Below are 23,402 nucleotides of genomic sequence, written 5' to 3' on the forward strand. Positions count from 1 at the left end.
ACTATTTAAATCAAGAACTTAATTTTTTTTAATCAGAATATTATTCAAGAGAACAGCTTTTAATTGATTTGGACATCAATCCTTGTTGAACATAAAGTGCAACCAACAAACCAATCTATGTATTAAACTTATTGACCAGAACGTAATGCTATGGTGAGATTCCTGAAAGTTTCTGGTAAAACAGTTTGATAGTACAAACTCTAAAACAAGTAATAAAATTAGATTATCTCACTGCTGCAGCTCTCTACCCTTCCATGTAGAGGCAAACCCACTTTAAACATTTTACTGACACTAAAGGACGTGTCTGATTCACTAATTGTTACATACCCAAAAATTGCAGACCTCTGCCATTTGGAAATTGCGTTTTTTTTTAAATTGTGATTATATTGAAAATGTGATTAATTGTGTAGCCCTAGTAAAAGCCACACTTTTACTGATTGTTCCACTCATTGTCCACGTGGTCTGATTTCTAGTCTGCGGTCTTTCTTTGTGTTCAGCTGCAGCTGGGAAGCCAGATCTTTGACGGTGTTGCCAAACGCATCTATGACTCCCTGGATTGGCCCCGTCAGTATCAGCACTACCGAGACAATGTCAGGCTCATCAGCATACCCACACCTGTCGCTCTGGATTCACAGCCTGCAGAGGTAAACCTACGGTGCTGGTCAGAAGTTTAGACTTAGACAAACTTTATTGTCATTTTGTACGCACAGAGTCCATACAAAACGAAATTTCGTTGCATTTCGTTTACTTACGAAACTAGCTTGAGTGCCCTATGAAATTTGATATTTTAATTATTTATTTCAGCCGAGTTTTTTTTAGGGTGGATTGATTATCCAACAAGCAGTCATTTAAAGTTGAAAATAAGAATATGATTACACAAGTTTTTCTCTGTCCTACATAACACTGGACCCTCTAATTCCTGTTAAATGTTGAAGGGAAACCATGTATTTTTTTGTTGCCACCGGCAAGCTTCTAGCAAAATTGTGGCTAAACATTTGACCGATCTTCTGTCGAGAAATGAGAGTTCATTTAAATTGTTTATATAAAAGATAATGTGTAACAAAATTAGTCATTGGTTATAAAAGCATATAAGGGTGGGAGGGAGAATCGGTGGGTGAAATTTTTAGTCCCTCCTTTGGGGTGATGGGTGTTACCTCATCTTTGCCCGTTAAATCTTTGGTCCCTGCCAGAAAGGCTGTCCATTATTTCAGCAAGTTAGTTGACGTCACTAATTATTTTTAATCATCAGCAGTAGATAGTTTGCTGGCATATGGAGCTCAGAGCCTCCGTCACAGTGGGTGCGTATCTGACTGGGTCGGTTATGCCGCATGTCCTGCACAGCGCAGCTGACTGCTGCCCCATCTGCCTGTTCCAGATCTGTCACACACACGCTGTAGCAGTGTATTCACCTCACTCCAGATAACCCCCCACACACACACCTGTTTATTAGAGAAAATCTGCATTAAATTTAAAATCATGCCAATCGTTTCAACAATGATTAAATGAATGAATGAAAGGAATTTATTTCAGACAATTAACAAATTTAACTAATAATAATAATAATAATAATAATAATAATAATAATAATAATAATAATAATAATAATAATAATAATAATAATAATAATAATAATAATAATAAATAATTTTCAGAAATTAACATCTAATAATAATAATTAAATCAATTTCAGGATTACTTCAAACAAACAACCAAGCACCACATAAAAAAAGTAATTGGTAAACATTAAATTAAATGTTCTGTTCCAAATCAATTAAATCATTTGAACATAAAGAGAAATGAGATAACTTAGACTTAGACTTAGACTTAGACTTTCTTTATTGTCATTTTGTATGCACAGAGTGCATACAGAACGAAATTTCGTTTTCACACAGCTCAGAAAGATTGCAGTAACTCTACAGGATACCTTGCAGTGAATTACAGTACAGGATAAAGTGCAGTGATAAATCGCAGTCAGTTACAGGATAAGTTTCAATTGACTTCCGGATAAAGTGCAGCAGTGAACAGTAGGCGGTTGAAATGTAAACAATGTAAACACCAATAAACACAATTTTCCTCTAAATAAACTTGTCAGTATATCTGACATTGATTATTGATTAATGGAAGTTGTCTGAAAAGGGGTATGAAGAAGTAAAACTTATACTTCATACCCTTTCTACCTCTAATTGCACTTGAAGTAACTTTAAAGTACCTTCCTGTTTAACAATTATGTTTTTGATCCAAAATTCACACAAAAAAATATACACAAGTGTGTGTGTGTGTGTGTGTGTATATATACCCCAGCACCAGTACAGAAGACCCAGAAACCCGGGCCAGCATAATTAAAGCAGTGTATTATTAAAAGTCCAAGGGTCAATGAGGACTGTATGTAAACTTCTGACCACAACTGTAAACATGCAACCCAAACAATACAAACTCTGAAATTAGTTCCTCAGCTAGGTTATGTTTTTATAATTGAGCCACCTGCTTTTTCACTGAAATATACTATTGTTTAGAATCAAAGATTGAAAAAAAACACATCTCGCTATTTCCTGTATTTTGAGTCTAATTTCATCCAGATGTTGATTTAACGTCAACGTCTAAAATGCTGCTAGCAGAGGATGGTTTCGATCCATCGACCTCTGGGTTATGGGCCCAGCACGCTTCCGCTGCACCACTCTGCTACATCCTGCAGCAGTGGAGCATTTCAGATAGATGCAGGAAATGCTGAGAACTGTGTGACTGCTGTGGGTACATGAGTAGTCCGATTTTCACTTTTACTCCATTCCTTTCATCATACTTTACTTATTGTTACACGTTTTAATTTTGCACTGCTGAAAAAATTAATGAAACACGGATCAGAACGTAATAAAGAATCAGAACGTAATACCAAGTCAGTTAAACATCTGCACTATTGATCCGGTCAGGTCAGTAGTAGAGCGGGTTGTTCTGGTGTTAATGAAATTAACAACAGGGGCTCTAAAGGGGCAAAAATGACACAAAAACAAAAATGATTTTCCAGCTGGAGGCCACAAATATTATTTTCCTCCTCATCTTTTTGGCTGCTTTTCAGTAGTTTAGCATTTGACTGGGGTCATTGTCACTATTGGGAGCATGAGGCAATGTCTAGACCCTCTGTAGGGTCTAGACATTGTACTTTATGCGGTTCTGCTTTTAGATATAAACACTTGATGAGCTCCTTACATTATAACCTAAAGCGCGCGTTCATGCATGGAGCCAGACGACACAAATCAGTTTGCTTAAACTATTTATTTGGATCTAGGTTTATTTTTTCAAAGAGAAGCCCATTCAAAGCTGAAAAAGAAATGTCTGCTTTCAAATCAAGGGGGCTGTTTGTGTTCTTGCTCAGTTCTTGATTTTATTCTTATCCCTCAGGAGTATTTTACATTGTAATTTTTATGTTACGTTTTTGAGTTAACCTTTAACTTAAATGTTGCCCTATCTTTAAATCATATTACATCTCTCTATTTATGGAGGTTCCTGTTATATTATATTTTATAAATATGTCTTACGTTTAATAATTGACTAATTTAATGTTATTCAACATGCACGTGATAGCCCACATGCTAAGGTTAGCATATTAGCTAACCTTAGCATTTTAGCAAATTTTCACTTCTAAAACCTAAAGTTAACACACTGAATGGAGCAAGTTAAAACAGGCCAACATGCTATTATTAGCACTTTAGCTAACATTAACATTTATATAATTTTAGTTTGGATGTTGTAAGCATACTAGATGGAGTAAGTTAATGTGAGGAAACATGGTAGTTAGCATCCAAGTTAGCATATTAGCTAACAGCAAACAGGCTTAAATCGGAGGCAACCGGACTTTCGCTCAGTTTTTCTGAAAATGTTTCTACACCTATCCAGGAGTCTTTGCAGTTGGAGCGCTGCTGTTTTTAAGGACATGGAGGCTCATCCTCCTAGGCGCATTGTAATCCAGATGCAGTACAGAGACAACTTTTACAGTCCTGCGGCTCAAAGGAGGAGCAAAAAGTAGTGTGCGTCGAGCTCAGCTGCCAGTTCTACCATGTTTTTCTAAGATGTTTTTCTATTTTCTACTCTTCAACAGAAGTTCTGGTGTTGACTTCAGCTTTTTAAGACCTTTTCAGGTTACAAGTTTTCTATTTAAGTAGATCGGGTGATAGTTTATTACATTTCAACAAGTTTATTTCAACTTATTTTTCTTCTTACTGCATTTTTCATCCCTAATTTTTGCTAAAAAGGCACATCTGTCTTGTTTTTTATTGATCTACCCCAGTAATAAAGCCACAGAGCAGTGTGCTCTGCTCTGAAAGCAGTTTCTGCATTCATAAGATGCTGGTGGTACGCTACAGCAAATGGTGCAAGATATGAATGGCTATTAAATTTGTAGCAAAGATTTGCTTATAGGTCTACACCATCTGCTGAATGAAGTCATTGATATTTGCTGTTTCTAGTTTACTAAAGCTTCACAAATGTTTCTCGTTAAAGGTTGTGCCCACTGTTAACCCCACCCCACGCTCTAAAAAGAAGTCAGTCAGAGATCAGTCCCCAAGTCAAGGTTGAACCTTTTTTTTTTTTTTACTAATCCTCCCACTGTTTTGACAAATCCTTATATACTTTTTTTACTTAAACTCAGATTGGATAAAATCGATAAAATTTTCCCGCCTAAATTCCTCCTCCTGTGCCTGCAGAGACTAAGCTGCCTCCTCTGTCTGTGAACGTGGACATGTGTTACTATAACAGTCTGTTGGACCTGGTTCCCCCTGAGGCCTGTTCTGTGCCCCTGGTCCTGGACTGTTTACTGGAGCAGGTAAGTGTGGAGCGTGTTGGTCTGCATCTCCCTATAGTGTTTAGATAAAATGCAAAATTATCTTAACTCTCTAAAGGACAAACTCAGGGATAAATGTAAATATTTTGCTTATGTTTGTGGGATAAGTTGTTTTCCTTGCATATATCTGTTCAGGTGGTGATTTCCACAGAGCAGCCTCTGCGCGGCGTGCCTCCCGTGCCTGAGGAGCAGAAAGCTGACGGCGGTCGCTGGTTAGACTGTGATCTGGTCAGCTACATGCTCCAAAGCTGGCTGCCTCTCCTCAACACAGAAGAAGAGAGACGGCGTCTGCTAAATGAATCTCTCAGAATTGTGCAGAAGGAAGAGGACAGGAGGGTATACCAACAGCACTCAGTAATATACATGTGTGAATGTATGCAGCATTGGTGGTTCAGTGGTAGAATTCTGGCCTGCCACGCGGGAGGCCCGGGTTCGATTCCCGGCCAATGCAGCAAATGCCTTTTTTAAAGGATGATTTATTTTTTTAGGTTTTTTTGGAGCAGGGCTCTCATATTTCAGTGGGTAGGACTGTTAAACAGTTTAAACGCGATCCTGTCCTGCTTTTTGCCGTGACAATGGAGCCTCTAAAGCAACGTACTCAGAGGGCGCCGGCTCTGACGTGCAGGTCGGGGGAGGGTCGAACACAAGGGAAACTGCTACTTCCTTTGTTTTTTTTAACCCTCTAACCATGAAGCCACTTTAAGCCATCTTAAACCGTGCAAAATGTGAGAGATTTATGGGGTTTTCAGTGGCTGGGCCAGAGCAACAGCAATCTGAGAATAGTGTCTTCATAGGAGCATTTACCATGTTAAACAACCCCGAGCTTTAAGAGTAGTTGTGAGAAAGCAGGTTGGAGTTTTTTTAAATGCAGTATATTTACTAGTGATTACGCTAGATACAGCATAACTGAGGCATGAATAAGTGCTAGTCCATGGCCACAAGATGGAGCTAAAATCATGTTAGTAATTTGTCCACACTGTAATATCTGGATTATATTATATGTGCCGATGCAGAGTAAGTAATCATTTTGGATCTACCAGACATCAACTCTGATTCCGCTTTAAATAACAGGATTTTATTTTCATAACTTGATTGTTAAAGGTCAGTAAATTCAAAACTATTCAAAACTTAAAAGTATTTTCTACCTGGAGTTTTTGACCCTCTACAGAAACTCAGAGATAGCACCCAAGGAAAAGAAATAAAGCTATATCACGTCATAGCATGAGAATTTTTATTTTTCTAAAAATATTCTGTTATTTATATGTTCTTAGAATATATTTGCATGTTACTGCAAAATACTTATTTGCACAATATTCTTTCATGCTATTACTTTATATATATGTATATCACTTTATATCAAACACTTTTCCTCTTCTTACAATTTAAATATTGAACAAATGTGCACATAACACAGCGATTACCATGGTTTACTTCACATCTTCATTGTAAATAATGCCGGACCGAGCGTGACCCTCTGCAATGTCTCGCAGTAAAGCGGCAGCTCGACGTGATCGAAGACCAACCGTTATTAATTAAATACACTGATTTAACAGCAACTTTAAGAGCCTCATATCAGAACATTTACTCACGTCAGTCAACTCTGCGGTCACATCTGAGCCTCGGCAGGTTTAGCGTCTTCTTCAGAGAACACCAACGTTCATACTGTATTCCCAGCGACATTACAGTCTTTACCCTCTTGGAATCATATTTTTTGCGTTTTTTTGTTTTTTTACTGGATCTTTGATCTTTCTTCATTGTTTCGCCTGGAGATGCTAGTAGCCGTTAGCCGCTTCCTTGTTTTAACCCCTGCTGTGCATGCTCAGTACGTACTTCTGTAAAAATCGTTAATAAACACAAAAGGCTTTATTCACTAACAAACACAGCAAAAACAAAGCATAATACACCAAAATACCAACTGATACGCCAGCAGGACGTGATAATCTTTGTATGTAACCAGAGTGAGCTACTGTCATATAAATAAAACAAACACATGGGGCTTTTCTTGAGGAAGAATTTCTGCTCCAGTTGAGGTGGCAGCATTCCTCATTGATCAGAAGGGACACGGGAGGCTCCATAGATACAAATTACACCACCTGAACTGCATTCAGACGGGTTGTGTTGTCATGCAGAGCACCGAGAGATATTCACCCAAAATATCTGGACGCATTCTTAGTTGAGCAAAGACAAAATTGGCCTAAAATTGATTGAATACAACTCAGCTCTGAAAATCATTTTGACATTTGCACAATAAATCGTCATGTGCTAACAAAATAAATATTTTGAAAGCACGTGAAAAGTTCTTGCTATGATAAATGATAAATCTGTATAAAACAGGTATTTCTACTACTGTTTTGTTCTTTGTTCTATATTGCATCTGCTTGCATCTAAAGGCTGGTTCACACAGCAGGGTTTTTAGCCCCAGTTTTACCCCAATCTTCCCCTTCGGACAGGACCTGACTATCAGGGTGGCTCTTTAGATAACACTAAGAGATATTCCTGCCGTGTGTTAACAGTGATTGGGAACGCTCCGACCTCAAATCAGGGATATTCAGTATGGGTTGTCTTGCCCCGATATTCTAGCGTGCGGTGTCCCCAGAGAACAAACAAGCATGGATTCTGTTGAATGTGACGTGTTTCCAATCAGAAAGCGAGGTGAGGAAAACCCAGAGAAAAAAAAGAAAAAGATTTACCTCTATATCATAGTGTTTGTGCTGTCTCCACTTCTTTATCCAACTCCTTTTTAATGTGTTTTCTCTGTTAAAATTAGTCCATAAACTATCACCATTTTCCTCCCCTCATCGTCCATGTTTATTCACTCTAAACCCACATTTAATCTTGAGAGGTTTAGCAAGATTTCCCGTCTAACACCTGTATGATCCTAAGTGAAACCTGTTCATGTGGGGTGTGTTGAGCTCGCCATCTGACCGGACACCACAGCAAACCTGTTTTTTCTACAATTTTATTTATCGTTACGCGTGTCTCAGGTTTAGAAAATCATTCTTCTATTGGAAAATATCAAAACAGAGTTGGCCAAGGTGGAAAAGTGCTGCTAAATAAACAAGATGCATATAAAGTACATGAAACTGTAGATTTTAAAGGGAGTGTTCTTCTGAAACACAGAACCCAAAGCTTTCTAAGGTCTCTGTTTTCTACTTCTGCTTTTTACGTCAGAGGCTGTTGGAGAGGTTTGGAACAGAGCATGCTCAGACGAAGCCTGGCCAGTCTCTGTTAATCAGACACCACGACGAGCGGGCGCTGCGACTGCAGAGCGTCAACGTGAGGGTTTACGTCCAGATTGCTAATTCCAAGTGTGAACAGTTTGTACACCTTGTTTTATATGTAGGATGTTATGTCTCCAGACAAAGTAAGTAGATAATCAGGTCCTTACTGACCGTAAATTAGGTCTGATATAAAACAGTTTGCGCTCCTGCTTATCGATAATTGCTGTGTGTTCATCTGCAGGTGGTTAATGGCTTTAATCCAGCTGAGGTGGAGTCGGCCATGATGAGGAGTTGTCCGGTCTGGGAGCTCATTGAGTCTGCAGCTAAACCGAGAAGCAGCGCCGCCTGCTGGAAGGCAGTGAAACAACAGCTGCAGCACTACTGCACAGACGGTCAGAAGTGGAGCCGACCACAACTGTTGCTATTCATTGTCCCATTTAAATGCAACCCTGCTCCCCGTTTGTTTTCTACAGTTTTTGTCTGAATACGTAATAATGCTGGGTTGTTGTTATTTTTATGTCGAAACATCCAATAGAAAGCATGTGCTGGCCCGAGGTGGAGCGCCTGCTTCATCAGAGCGTGTTTGAGGCTATGGCACTGAGCGCGGTGGATCAGCAGGGCGTTTTACTGAATGGTGCTGAGTTAGAGCCCGCACAGCAGCCGAAGCAGAGAATCATCCCCTGGGACAATCCTTTGTTATATGCTAAACAGCAGCTTCAAACTCCGCACAATAAAGGTATGTAAACATGTTAAACCAGTCACAGAGCCCATCTTCACCTGGATACCTCATAATGTAATCCATCCATAGGTCCAACGTTTCTGACTGAGGACCCTGGTAACACAGAGGTGCTGTTTACATCTATTTCTGCTGCCGTATCATTTTTGTATGCATTTGTTTTATTAATATATTGATTTACTAGTGATATTTGTTTCTTTCTCCAGCAGCTGAGTGGGAACCTCTGTAGCCAGCTGGATTTATCTGAAATGCAGAATTGTAGACTGAGATCTCTGTTTGACTGGCACTACACAGAACATCACGATGCAGCTGTTTTTCCACAGGTGATGTTTAATTTCTTTCATTTCAAACACAGCCCTGTTTCACAGAAAATTCTGTCTTTGGTTTCTTTAGGTTGTAGAAAACATTCTTTTTATCTTATCCATTTCCTCCACAGATTTGTGTTGGTCCCTGAGTTTTACCTTATATAGAAAGTCATTTTGACCGTTGTACATCTAGCCACCAAATTTCTTCCCCATTCTTTTGAGAGAGAGAGAGAGAGAGAGAGAGAAAGAGAGAGAGAGAGAGAGATTTTGCCTCAGCCATGGCGGTAGCAAGGAGAACACGTTAATAAAAAATATTTTTAACCGCAGTGATATTATTTTTATCGGTTTTATTTTGTTCTGAGTGTTTATCCAGAATGACGTGAGGGGGATGGATGGACACTTCAGAGACAAAACTTAGCAGCTTTCAGTGTGAAATGAGAGAAAGCCTCGATAAATCCAGGGATCGCATACAGCGCGTCTGGGTATAGAAAGCTGAAATGTCCTTTTTCTTTTGTTTTTTTTCCCTTCAGGCGTGGTTCGTGGTTTGGAAATAATAAAATTGTATTTCGGTTTGACCCACTCTGTTCATAGTGATTTCCTCAGAGACATTTTAAACCTGGTCTTCAGCAGAGCCACAGGAACCCGGGTTGGTTCTGAAAAAATCTGCTCCCGAAACACTCTAAATTAAGCCGAGCGGTGCGGTGGAACTGGGCCATAACAGTTTTTTCCATGATTGCCTGTATTTAGCTCCATCCATCCTCCCAGCAGCTCTGACTGGATTCCCTGACCCTGCTGAAGAGGGCGTCCCCACAGGACGATGCTGCTAGCGCTAAGTTATATGAGTTGGTGAAGATTCTCAGTCATCCAGGTCATGGTCATACCAAAAAAAGTAAAAACAAACCAACTGGACTTGTTTTCACTACGGAAAACAAGTCCAGTTGCTTTGTTTTTACTTTTTTTGGAACAAGTTACATGAGTCATTTGCAATGTTAGTGTTTTGCATGAGGACCAAGAAGATCAATGTTGGTCTAATCTTGGGATGGGTACCGAATTCGGTACTTTTATAGGCACCGACCGAATCCCAGGTACCGGATATCAGTACAGTGTCGGTTCAAATGTGAAAAGTACCCATCCCTAGTCTCATCTGACCAGAGAACCTTTTTTACCTGCGTGTCAAACAGGACTTCTTATGACCTTCTTTCAACCGTGGCTTTCTTCTCATCCCTTTTTCATTAAAACTGGATTGAAGTGTATGACAAATGTTTGTCCCATCCATAGATTCTTCCTCCTGAGCTATGGATCTCTTCCTTTCTCTTCTGACTTTATTTACTATCAATGTAGCATTTGGTACAGCTGGATTTTATATATCACAGTAAAAGGACTGAATGCAGCATTTTACAGGTAAAAATCTGTAATCCCTTACTTCACAGCTGCTGTAAAGTATGCAGACTTGAATTTGTTCACTATAATAATTGCAGGTGTTATGTTAAAAGATCTGTTCTGTGCTGATTTAAATATTGCATAACAAAAAACGTCTTACTTCTTTATTACTAATGAAACTCTCTTCTTTAGGTTCTCAAAGTAGCCTCAGAGGAGTATAGTTGCTTGGACGTCCTTAGAGGAAGTCATGAGGACATCTTGTATGTTTTTTGCCACAATCCTATGAATCGTCAGCGCCAGTCCAAGCGGTTCTGGGATGTGGCGCTCCACACCGATGTCAAGTTCAGGTCAGCGTTGCCTCGGCGGCTGTGTGAGGTGCTCTCACCTGTGCCATCATGACCACAGATGCTTCTGTCGGACGACCTGACATTTACTGACGTTTAATGCATTGTCAGGATGCAGCTGAAGCACAAATAAAAAACCTTCATACACCGTTGACAATTTAACAACAATAAATGACCTCACAGTTATAATCCAGTTACACTATATTTAAATGACACCTTTGGTCTCTGATTTGCCAGATCACAGTTTCAGTTTTTGTCCAACACGTTCACTGTTTTGTTTTTTGAGTTGCTGAGAGAAAACCAAAAGATAAATCTTCCCATTCAAAGTAAAAAATAAATAAATTACCATTTCCTTTGTTTGTTTTTTAACCTTCAGACCCTCTTAGACGTTAAACAGGACCTGGGGTTGTTAAACTAGGTCCAGCTCAGAGGTCAAAGCTTATGAAATACCCATTTTCATTGTTTCGCATTTTATGAAATTGGACTAAAATATAGAGTACAATAAAAGGACCGCGGGACTGGTAGGGCTACTTTTGATCATTAAACATGTAAAATAAATTAAAATAATGTATAAATAAAATTAAACTCGATTGTTTATTTATATATATATATATATATATATATATATATATATATATATATATATATATATATATATATATATATATATATATATATATATATATATGCGCAGTAGACTTTGGCACCAACAGCAGCATCCTTCTCCAATGAGAAAGTGATAAATTATTAAATCTAAAACCGTTTTAGGTGATTATGTCATGTGGTGTCAAGTTTGAACTAAACTTTTCCCACATAAATGCTAGCCACCTGGCGCTGCTTTTGACTGCTAACTACGGACAAACAAACAGCATAAAATAACGGATTTTTTGGCACAACGCCAGCAAAAGTTATCTAAGCTGCAGCTCGAACCCCCAGGGCAAGCTTCAGAAGAAAGGTCAGCTGCTCCACCTAGATGCTGTACCACTTCTTTGCAGGGTGGAGCTTTACATTTCTTTTCAAACTATTTTTATTCTGTTAATAACCTATTGTGTTAGCTGTAATATAACAATCGCAAGTGGTAATAAGTCCGCAGTGTGCGTACTACTTGTGCGTCAGAACAACAAAAAAACAAAGGCTGTAGCTGACTTTTAATTATAAATATATATCTTTGGCAGCCACATTTTTCACGCTCAGGGACCACAGCCGATGAGAAACTACATTCTGGTGTCTGACAACGGTTTAGCTTACAAGTTAGCTGTGCGATCAGGGGATCGCTGGTGGTTTATTTGAAGTTATGTGTACACATGCGTAGAACTTTACTGCGGATGACGTGTGCTTGTTGGATTGGTGGTATTGATGCAACATAATTCATCATCATTGTTTCACACCATGAAAAAACAGTTTAGCAGCTCTCCTTAGGCAGTGTGACTAGCACACACATATATACGAAATATAATAGACATAGTAATACACAAAACAAAAATGTTTTTTATTCAAACGTACCTAGTGTAATCAAAATTGCCAGAAAATAATAATTTGCCTGGAAAATATTGAAATTTGAAAACCCAAAAAAGCTTAGCAACTATTTCAGATGAAGCTGACCTTCCATCCAGATCTGCAGGTGACCGAGTTTTCTCTGATGTCTCCCCTATAGACAATATGTGGAGCACGTGGCGGATAAAATCTCAAACTGGACTAAAGAGGAAGAGTTGAAGCGGAAGGAAAAGCAGATCAGAACCCCGAGCCCTGCTGAGACTCCAGCAGGTACTGTAGTGGTTTCAGAACAGGCAGTGTTAAATGAATAAATGATGTGCTGTACACTTAAATCAGCGTCCAGGTTCTAATTGATCGTTTTGGTGCTTGAAGCTCAGTTGAAGATAAAAACTAGGATCAAATTTTAGCTTTAAATGTCATGTAATAGTCTCACTTACGCACATAACGAGTGCAAAACTTTTAAGTAAGAGAGTATTGATGCTATTTTGAAAGATTTTTCAGTCTATTGGTTTTAAAATCTGGACAGAAATCATGTTACTTAATATTTCTGCAAACCTCGTTTTACTGTGGAGAAATTCATTAAGCACAGCCTGAAGCCATTTTAAAGCCTGGATGGCAGGCGGATTTTAGAGGGCGTATCTGCAAATACCATGCAACAAAAACCTAACAATAAGTTTCTTTTTATGCTTATTATAATATTGTTGTAAATATGTATCGTGACATATTGCACAATTTTATCCCGAGTTGTTCAAGCCACCACTTTTGTTCCTATTGTTGAGACAATATTGTAGTTACAGAACCCAAAAACTGCCCTTTAAAACCTGAAAATCTAACAACACAGGGAAAAAATGTTCAATTAAATTCACATAGACAATCCTGGATTCTATTTTATCAGCTGCAACAACTTATTTCGTTATCTCCTGCATATTTTTTCAAATTCGTAAATACAAAGACTCTTAATGTTTTGTTTGTAACTATACATTCTGTTAAAGAATAAAGTAAAAAAAAATACTTCCTTCTTGAGCTTTACTGTTAAAATTTAGTAGCAAAGCTCAAACAGGAAGTAAGTGTGCTAACTAAAAGGCTTATTTTAAAAGGCCTTTGTAAGGTTCCTTTGTAAACACTCACCATGTGTCGCCGCTGACCAACTAAACCTGAGTGAATCTGTTAAGTCTTAATGCGCCACACCTCTCCTTTGTTTCAGTTTTATTCCCTTTGTGCACTTTCTGAGAGACTGACGACACCTTTTTCTTTCTTTAGATGAAAATCCTGTTTGCGCCGTAGTGGAGGAAGCAGCTCTGGAACCAGTCATCAGAAAAGATTCCCTCAAAGTGAGTCTCCTCCGTCTCACAGCAGTGAACGCTCACATGGGTCGCTCTAGTATTCGATTACGGTAGAATGTGTTTACCTGGTAGCAGAAGGCCAGTTCGTCCTCGCAAGGATATCTTTTCACTGCATGACTTTAATGGCCCATAAACAGGGTCTCACCAAGCAGCACGGCGGCATTTATCAGCTTTAATAATTAAATGCTAGCTGCCTGATCTATAAATTTTAAATTGTAGTTTAGCATAAAAGAATGACAATTTCTGCAGAGAAGTGCAGAAAGGATAGCCGGCACTCCACCACATCGTGTGGCTGGAGAATTACCACCGGGTGATACTACGGCACGCAACAGTATCCATACTCCTTTAACCTTTTTATAATGTTTGTAACATTGAAACTTTTCATGTTGGGAGTTTCACGTGAAAAGATATTTGTGAAATGGAACGATAAGGATTGCTTTTTATCCTGGAAACAATCTGAAAAGGACGGAGTGCATTTAACCCTCTTGAGTCAACAATGAAGCTACCTTTGGCTACAGTTACCGCTAAAAGGGGTCTAGCTTCCCTGTCCCTGCTGATGAAAAGCATCCCGCAGCATGATGCTGCCATCACCGTGTGTCACTGGTGGAATGGTGTGTTAAAGGAGAAGTCCAGTCAGCAAGGAAGAATAAATGGATCATTATCTATACCTAAAACTAATACTTTCGCGCTGATTTAATGAATGAAGCGCGTAAAAAAATGCAAGTATTAATTGTTGTCGCGATCACTGAGTCTAGGAGCGGCCATTAATGACCAAATATGGTAACATCTCATTCTTGACGAGTTAGAGCCTATTATACACATCTGCGATCAACAATTATTTCGGATTTCGAGAGGACTTCATCATTGATATTCGCAAGAACAATTGTTAAAGCAACAACATCCAACGTGCATGGCGGTTGGATGTTGCAATACATCGGTTAAAAGTGCACCACAGCCGCAGCAGACAGATTCAACTCACATCGTCCCTTTTTGGTCTCCTCGGCTCAAACTGGTGCGGCTGTATTTCTTCAAAAGTCAGGTTGCTATCAAGAAAGTCTTCCATATATCCAAATCGTTATCAAATGATGACGATAAATCCATGGAACTGCTATCACTGTCGCTATTAAATCCATTACTCTCTGCTTCGCATACTGCACTAGTAGTCGCCATCTTGGATAATGGCGTGTTGTGACAAACACCAGATACAGCATTGGAACTTTTTTTTTTTTTATAGAACTTTATTGAACATATTGCATAAACAAACCAACCGACAGTTACACAGAAGTACATTAGACAGGTGCTCTAATCAGCATTGGGACTTGCTCGACAGCCGATACCGCACCATGACGTCACAAACTGGGAGGTGGCAGTACTGATCTTTGACCAACATGGATGCCTCCAGTAAAGCACATTCAAATGAAAATTACTCTTAATTAAAAGAACTTGTCATTTATTGAACAGTATGTAATAATTTTATATTTAAAGTACTATCAGAAGTTTGAATTCTGAATATGACCGGACTTCTCCTTTAAGGCTGTTGGCAGTGTGAACAGGAGACATCTTGTTGCTCCATAGTGCTGAGTGTTACAGGCTTTCTGTCCTCTCTGCTAAGCATTCAGGCAGCTTTGCACTTACTTCTACACATGCGCTGTCCAACACACACATCCACCTACCCATACACATGTAATCCACATGGTTCAGTGTCTTACAAACACAGGTTTCTGTCTACCTTGCTGCCAGATGCTGTCTGGAGGATTTACTAAATAATTAGGATGTCCTCTCCAGATATCAAAGCTGCCCTGGTACATGTATGCAGCCAACTTCTCTAAATTATGTCTGACATACAGAGACAGGACATGTGGGGGAAAAAACCAGAGGACCTCTATTGACTTTCTTCAGTTTACTGTGTATTATTTAGGTTGTGCCAGAAGGTAATTGATTGGTTGTACTGGATCTATTTAGCCGCATAATTGAAAGGGGTGCTGAATACAAAATTTGGTCCACGGCATAATATTTTTTATTTGTTTCATGTTTTGTCCTCATTTATTTTCAATCTTTTTTCCATAGGAATGTGATCATACCAAGTATGGGTGTCACAATCCATAAATACAATGACAATAACAACACATTCCATGCAAAAAAGAAAAGGATTAGGAAGGGGAACAATTCTTATTAACTCCTACTCCATTCATATTTCAAAAAGAACGTCTAAATCAAATCAGACAGCCTCGCCTGTGCCCTTGAGAACAAAATAGAAAACAGACAAAAGATGCATGTCTCCATACACACATGAATACATATCTTTTTATTTTTTTATATTATTATTATTATTTAGATATTTTTGCTTTCTTTTTCATACAATGTAATGATTTTTCTTTTGTATTTGTATTTAAACTGAATAATATTTGAACGTTTTAGATCATTTTCCAGGGAGTGCCCTTGTTTCTCTCCAAGCTACAGAACCACATTTCTTTGAGTGTGGTCCTCACCAAAGGATATTTAAAGACATTTTTTGCTTCTGTTTGTTTCACTGTTTACAGTAAAAAGGGTTTGCAGACCAGGTAAGGTGATAACAGGCTATATTTTACTCTATGCAAAACTAATAATGTTTGTAATACAACCTGGTCCTTCAACTTCAATAGTCCCGATTTGATCAATGTAATGTTATTAAATGTAATTGAATGTTGTAATGTGCATTTTCAAAGTCATGTATCATTTTCCTTTGGCATGACAGTTTTGCCCTCCTTTGTGTCGGTCTTTCACTTTCATAAACTTGTAATGTGACAATGTGTGAAATGTTCAACTGGTATCAATACTATTGTAAAGCACTATAGTTTGATTTTATGATATTTATTTTACAATTAAAAGCAGGTATAAGAATGCTGTAATCTGCGTCTCAATCAATCAGTTAGATGCTTCTTGAAATTCAGTAGTGAAATTTCTTCAGGTTTTAGGTTTCAATTCAATTATTTTTGGAAATGCAATAGCTCTTTCATCGACGTGCCATCTTCACGTATTTTAATGGAACGGATATTCCTCTATTTCACATTTCCAAGCCTGAGCTCTGCTTCATTATTTCCCTTCTTTGATCTGGTGTGCCTTGCATTACAGGCCTGGAAATTAGAGCAGGAGCGGCTGAAGAAAGAGGAGCCCACTGACAAATCAAAGAAGGCGCCCAAAGGCAAGCAGCAGAAAGTGGAGGAGCAGGCGTCGGAGAAGAAAAGTAAACCTCTGTCTGGTGACAAGAGGAGCACAGCAAGCAAAGGAGGTGGCCCAGCCAAGACCCCCACAGTTCCTGATGTTACCACAGCACCTGCCGAGGATGAAGGGAGGGACCTTCGTCTGACAGAGGAGCCTGACAATGTGAAGGAACACGCAGAAATCCAGGAGGGAAATGGGTTTTCTAGTGGAAAATAAGCAGCAGGCGTTGATGTTTGGTTATTTCGTTGCTGTTGCTGTAGAGATTCATCGGCTACACGATGAACGGACAGTTGATCCATGCGTCGGGACGTGTCCAGGATATCTACCCCTCAGATGGAGGACATATCACCGTGGAGAGCGTGAGCTTTGTAGAAGGTATAGATGATTAAAACCCAACAACCCGAAGTCATAACTGGAGCAACCCGACCGGCACCGTCAAACACATCACTTGCAAATGTGTTAAAAGTCCCAAGCTTTGTGTTTGGTTTCCTCGGCCCTCACCTGATAAATGTTGATGTTCCTGCTTCAGGTTCTACCCTGATGAAAGTAGCAGTGAAGAAAGATGGACACCATTTCCACACACACATCAACCATCTTGTTCCCGATCCCCCCAGGCCTCCTAATCCACCACCAGACAAGATGGACCCAAAGGAGGGAAGCAGAGGTAACAAAAGCTTGACTATTGGTTAGCCGCTCATCAAATGTTGAAAGTTCAATCAGAAGTTTACATAAACTCAATATTTTTTATAAATGTATTAAAATATTTAGGCCTTAAGTGATTCATTTAAATCATTTCCAAGATTAAATTATTATACAACTAGGCAAGGCAAGGCAAATTTATTTATATAGCACATTTCAGTACAGAGACAAAGCAAAGTGCTTTACATGATTAAAATACAGGAAAGAAAAAACAGAGAAAAGCAAGCAGGAACAAAACGTAGAAACAAAATAGAACATGGAAAAATAGAAACTAAACTGTTTTTAATGTTTTAAGCAAACATTAAAAACAGTTGTTGGACTACAAAGTTGAACTAATGATGTTTCAGTAAAAACAGTTTAACTAGAACAGTCGAAGGCAATCCTGAACTAACAGCTTTTGAAGAGTTGGGATAGCATGTTTGAATTTAATGTGAATTTTCAGGATCAGAACTATAAATACACTCTAAAATAAACCATTATCCGCACTGACGTTTGGTTAAATGTTTCATAGCAAGTGGCAGTAAAACCACGTCGTTTTTATAGTAATCAGCAACTTTCTGGCATATTTGAATATTTGTCCTTCTGTTTGGTTGGATTCGGAGCGTTCATTTGCACTGGTTGTTATTTCAGCCACTGTTAAGACTTTGAAGCACCGTCTTTAACTGGGTTTTAGTCGTGGCTTTAGGTCAATCACTCCAGTGATTGCCTGTTTTAACCATTCAATAGAAGTTGTAACCCATTGAAGGAGGAGGACTGACAAGGTGACCCTGCTTCACATTATGTATGGGCACACTGCAGATGTGCAGCTGCAGTGTGGAGGAGCCGTATGTCTTCTGCAAAAAAAAAAGGTTTATGTTTAAACGAGACAAAGGTTCGCCTTTTTGACCCAAAATGACAAGAAGATTGTTTAGATCAGTTCAGTTGTGTCTTTTGTTGGGACCCAGGTGCCTTAAACCAAAGGTCTCATCAGACTACATCTCCCAGCATTCACAGTAGTGTCAGAGATTCTGCTGATGTCACTGAGCTCTATAAAAGCCAGTGAACACAGAAACGTTGCTTTCTTTTTGTCCTGACGGCTCACCGTGTAACAGAGCGCTTGTTACTGCATGGACATCTTTATACTCGCTGATCAAGTTGAAGACTTTTCAACCTTTAAAGAAGAAGCTTGGAAAAAGTGATTTATTTTATTGGCTGAAAACTGAGACTCGCTGCTTGCAGACCCAGCTCTGTAGTACCCGAGACTCATCCAAGAAGAGATGAGACTGTAACTACATCGATGACAAGTATGGATAATGGGGTTTAAAAACACTTCTGTAGAAGTTGAAGTATCAACTCAAGCTACTTATTCAAATAAAAGTATAAAAGTACTGGCTTCAAAACTACTTAAAGTATAAAAGTAAAAGTCATGTAAAAACCAAATACCATTAAAGGACAAATCCTTAGGCTTTGGCACAGCGGATGAGATGACCGATGGCCTATAACTATAATAATGGTGCAGAAAGTCAAAGTTTAAAGGCGTGTTATCAATAACATGTACTAGAATCTGTGAGAGTGACGAATGTAAAACAACAGAACTGGTGTGTTCAGTGCAGGACTTGTAACAATTACCCCCCTATGGTTGTCTGTATACAGTAGACAACGAAATGAATGATTAATCAGAAAACAAAGGAATTATTAATAGTCCTGATATCTGCTCTGCTCAATTCTATAGCTAATGGCAACAATGTCAAATTTAACTTTGCTTCCAACCATCTTGGAAACGTCCTCTAGATAAGGCCGGAGTCTTCTCCTCTTGGCTGCTAACCTCCTCACTGCTTGGTTTGTCATTAAAAGGCCCTGATTCATCCAAATATGTGAAACCTACAACCAGTGAATGTCTTAAATTACATTTATCCTTGACAAAATGTGTTTATTTACTGAATAGTACTGATGTAAAGCTTATCTAGTTATATGTACCATATGTTTCTCTGTCCGTCCTTTTCAGAGCCAGAAGCAGTGTCGATGAAAGCAATACAGCAGGGATCCTTCTCAGCCGTGCTTAGCAATCAAATCCACCTCTCATACAGTTTCTACGGTCCAACAGGGGAATGCAAAGGTTTATTACACACATTAAACTGTTTAACAACATTATCTAGGGTGTGAGACAAAAATAGAGAAACGATTTCCTATTGGGTGTTTTTAAATATCTATTATAGGTGGACAAGACAATTTTTTTTGTGTTTTAGTGAGTTTTGAGGAGGCAAAAGAGGAAATGCCAAAGGCGTCCACCCAGGAACCCATCCCGTTCTCCTCCAGCTCGGAGTCAGAGAGCCAAACTCAGTCCAGTCAGGTAAGACCTCCTGCCCTGGATTAAACACGCATATAAACAAACATTTAAAAAAAAAAACCCTCCTTCTGGTTGATTATACATGCTGCATTTCTCCACAAAGACAGTGTTCAATCTTAGAGGGTTTGTTAAGCTGCATTAACCAAATGGCTGATATGTTTTAAGGGGTTCAAAGGCCAGTCAGCTCAGCCGCCGCATCCTTTCAACGGTCTCAGTCTGTCCGTTCCCAACGGCCTGCTGCTGCAGTTTCTGCGTGAGGAGACACAAGGTCAGCCAGAGCTGGATAAAAAACCCCGGCAGCTCACAAACTGCTCCATCAGCCGTTTTAATGTTTCACTGCTTCTGGTTTCTTGCTCTGAAAGAAAACCTTCTCTTTGTAGATTTTTATGTGGCACCTTGCAAAAATATTCATACCCCTTGAAGCTTTTCCACATCGGGGCCACTTTACAACCACAAAGAGGTCATGAAGACCAAGAAACAAACCAGGCAGATCAGGGCTACAGCTGTTGAGAAGTTTTTAATCATTATGAGGTTGTAAAACAATATCCCAAGATCTTTAGGGAGAAGTGTTCAATGCATCGTCTTAGAATGGAAACAGTATTACGCAACCGTTAACCTACCAAGACCTAACCTTTAACCTAATCCATCCAAACCTTTTATCATCAAGTCAAAAGTGTTCCTCAAAAAATGTATTTTAATTTAGAAACGTAAAGTATTCTGGGATTTTTTTAATTTAATTCTATTTCATCTACGATAAATCAAACATGGAATATTTTTTGAAACAGGTAAAGTAGTCGCATTTTTGAAAAGGGATTTGTAAATCACTGCAGATCCACAACATACGAAGGGTTTTGTAGGTTTTGGCGTTTTAGAAGAAAGGCGTACAGTTTTTACGGGAGGGGTCGACTGATATTAGTTTTCTTGACCTAGAAGATTAAATCTCTATTCTCAGCAACAAACACAGACTTTTTTTAAAAACGCTTTCTGTATTTAGCCAAGTTTAATAGAACAATTGAAGGCATTCATGTCTGTTTTGAATTAAAGTCCCTGGGTATTTGTGGTCCGCTTACTATGAAATTAAAAAGAATACAAAAGGCATGATTATTAAACGATGAATACTTTCTGTTATAGCTTACCTAAAAAAATCTTTTTTGATAAGATTTAAATTTGTTAGTACAAACTTTTCTCTAATTTAAAAAGGAAATCTCCATCTGTATCAGCAGCCTGTGCTGTCAGGCAAGATACACTGCTCAATAAAATTAAAGGAACCCTTTGAAAACACATAAGATCCCAATTGGAGAAAAATGATCCTACTGGATATCCAGACTGATATGGAAGGGATGATATATAGGGAACAATATGGTTTTCATTAAACTTCATTTGGTGAAAAGGAAACTTTTACACCCACAGAGAGGGCCCTCCATCCAGTGTGACCTCTTAAGTTTAAAGGGTGTGAATGTTTTTGGAAGGTACTGTGTATAAAAAAGGTTGTAATAGTGTATTCGAACATAATTGTCTTCCTTTGCCAAATGAGTGTCTTCTGTGTGCAGGAGAGTCACCAGAGGAGAGTATTTTGGTGCGGCAGAGCTTTGCTCTCCATGGTGAAAGACCTGAGAGGCATGTTCAGGACATATCCCTATCTAAGGAACTGTATCGTATTATTACCAGCCAGGGAGCCGTGATTCGATACATGAAAGATGGATCCACAGAGGTACACACGCATGGATGCTGCCAGGTCTTCAATCCGTCATAGGAAAGAAAGTTATCTGGGTGGCCTCAAAGCTAAAGGAGACCTTCAGCACAGACATTCTTAGCTTTCCACTGGTGGGAATTATTCAGCCGTTTAGTCTCTTTCTGTTGCATCTGGATCTTGATTTTAATCTCCTTTTATCACCTGGTCAACCAATGAGGCGTTTTGAGATCACATGACTTCGATTTGGGGTTGTTGGTTTAGATCCCCTTGTCATAAACCACTCCTTACCTGTCCTTTGGCCCTATAAGAACATATCCCCCACACCATGACACCACCAGATAGATACTTATTCGCCTCACAGGAACTGGAAATTGAACATCCAGGAAACTATAACTATAACTACTAACAGTAATAAGATCATTATTATCATTGTTAAAACAATCATGTTAACAAATATGTAATATATATGATTAGTAGGAGGTAAAATCTGTCCAGTAAGCGATTTGTACAAAAGTCCTGATCTGCTTTGATTCATGGTGCTGTAGGTGCTGTTTGCAGACGGAGCTGTCAGTTTCAGCCCAGATCCAGGTCCAGTCTGGGTGCCTGATGCTACAGCTGATGGTGGGAAAAAAGGTTTGAGCCTTTAATGAGACGGTGCTCTTTACAGGAGAAGGTTAGCATCACTGTCCATGGAGCCTTTGTCAAACTACTGATACGTTTTGTTTGTGTACAGGTCCGACCTCAGAGAAGGGCGCCGAGCCTCAGAGAGGATTCTGGCAGACGACCAGCCCATCTGGAGATCGCATTTGCACCATTGGAACAAAACACAAAGATCCACCCTCCCCCTCCGTTTGCACCTTTAAGGCTACGGACCCCGTCACCAACCAGGTGAGATACTTCAAGTCAACTTACCAAATTATTATTTTAAAGAGATATAAAGAGCAGCCATTTGTGGCTATTAACATTTTTTGGGGGTCTTTCTCAGCATAAATTATTCAATTATCGCAAAAACATTAAGTTGTTACCATAAGAAGTGCATGTTTTATTCCATATTCATCTTGTGAGACAAAAAAACAGCATTTTTGCAGACATTTTGGTATTATTACAAGACAGACAAATAAAAAGGGACTCCAGGCTTCTTTTATTTTATGGCTTTGAATTTGCAGTGATAGTAATTCCCTCTTTAAACCATACAAAGGTTTTAAACTATTTCCAATTTATTGGCATTTGTGTCCCAGATTGTCAACTGTAACTTCATTAGGTACACCCTCCTAGTTCTAGGGATGGATGTCGTTAAGGATTTATCGTTATTACTACTCTTAATGGTACTCCTTGTTGATCCGGTATTTTATTGGTACTGTTATCGATACTTTTTTTTTTATCAAGCAAAAGGGTAAAAAAATAAAACATATGATCACTCACTGGTTTATTTTTAAACATTTGGAACAAAACCAAACAAAAGTACAAAACTGTTTTTTTATAGAAATAGAGCAATAAAAACATTATATAAATAACTTTATACATAAAAAAGGCGAAAACACTATCTTGAATAAAATGTATGTTGTAGGAGAGAAAAATATCTACATTGACAAGACAAAAAATGATTAAAGACACTTTAAATATGCCCCAAAAAAGGACTCTATAAAATAATTACGAGTATTAAATATGTTTACTTGAATCCAAACTGCATTTATGAATTTTTTATATTATCAATTTTAACCAAAAGATAGCAGAGGCACCCACAGTGGTGCAAAAAACAATCTTGTTTTTTGCTTTTACTTGTTGCTAAAGTCTGAAACAACATGGAAAAAAATTGCTACGTCCATTGC

General features: G+C 38.7%; 1 protein-coding gene and 2 non-coding genes across 3 annotated transcripts in view; 2 read left to right on the forward strand and 1 right to left on the reverse strand.

Moving 5' to 3' along the window:
• Nucleotides 1-23,402, forward strand: part of spag17 (sperm associated antigen 17) — a 33,960-nt gene that overhangs the window by 5,402 nt on the left and 5,156 nt on the right. Inside the window, exons 8-28 of the mRNA XM_036147032.1 lie at nucleotides 498-644; nucleotides 4,492-4,561; nucleotides 4,695-4,813; nucleotides 4,967-5,167; nucleotides 8,003-8,107; nucleotides 8,294-8,444; nucleotides 8,588-8,788; nucleotides 8,861-8,898; nucleotides 8,995-9,111; nucleotides 10,666-10,820; nucleotides 12,472-12,581; nucleotides 13,572-13,642; nucleotides 16,766-17,017; nucleotides 17,116-17,230; nucleotides 17,385-17,519; nucleotides 19,539-19,649; nucleotides 19,750-19,883; nucleotides 20,046-20,148; nucleotides 21,431-21,591; nucleotides 22,119-22,206; nucleotides 22,307-22,461. Of these exons, the coding sequence (XP_036002925.1) occupies nucleotides 498-644; nucleotides 4,492-4,561; nucleotides 4,695-4,813; nucleotides 4,967-5,167; nucleotides 8,003-8,107; nucleotides 8,294-8,444; nucleotides 8,588-8,788; nucleotides 8,861-8,898; nucleotides 8,995-9,111; nucleotides 10,666-10,820; nucleotides 12,472-12,581; nucleotides 13,572-13,642; nucleotides 16,766-17,017; nucleotides 17,116-17,230; nucleotides 17,385-17,519; nucleotides 19,539-19,649; nucleotides 19,750-19,883; nucleotides 20,046-20,148; nucleotides 21,431-21,591; nucleotides 22,119-22,206; nucleotides 22,307-22,461 (2,739 nt within the window). The remainder of the gene's footprint in view (nucleotides 1-497; nucleotides 645-4,491; nucleotides 4,562-4,694; nucleotides 4,814-4,966; nucleotides 5,168-8,002; nucleotides 8,108-8,293; nucleotides 8,445-8,587; nucleotides 8,789-8,860; nucleotides 8,899-8,994; nucleotides 9,112-10,665; nucleotides 10,821-12,471; nucleotides 12,582-13,571; nucleotides 13,643-16,765; nucleotides 17,018-17,115; nucleotides 17,231-17,384; nucleotides 17,520-19,538; nucleotides 19,650-19,749; nucleotides 19,884-20,045; nucleotides 20,149-21,430; nucleotides 21,592-22,118; nucleotides 22,207-22,306; nucleotides 22,462-23,402) is intronic.
• Nucleotides 2,610-2,681, reverse strand: trnam-cau. Its single transcript has one exon. It is a non-coding gene; the product is annotated as a tRNA-Met (tRNA).
• Nucleotides 5,212-5,282, forward strand: trnag-gcc. The gene has a single exon. It is a non-coding gene; the product is annotated as a tRNA-Gly (tRNA).

The sequence above is a fragment of the Fundulus heteroclitus genome, chromosome 14, assembly GCF_011125445.2.
Source record: "Fundulus heteroclitus isolate FHET01 chromosome 14, MU-UCD_Fhet_4.1, whole genome shotgun sequence".
Classification (NCBI taxonomy): Eukaryota; Metazoa; Chordata; class Actinopteri; order Cyprinodontiformes; family Fundulidae; genus Fundulus; species Fundulus heteroclitus.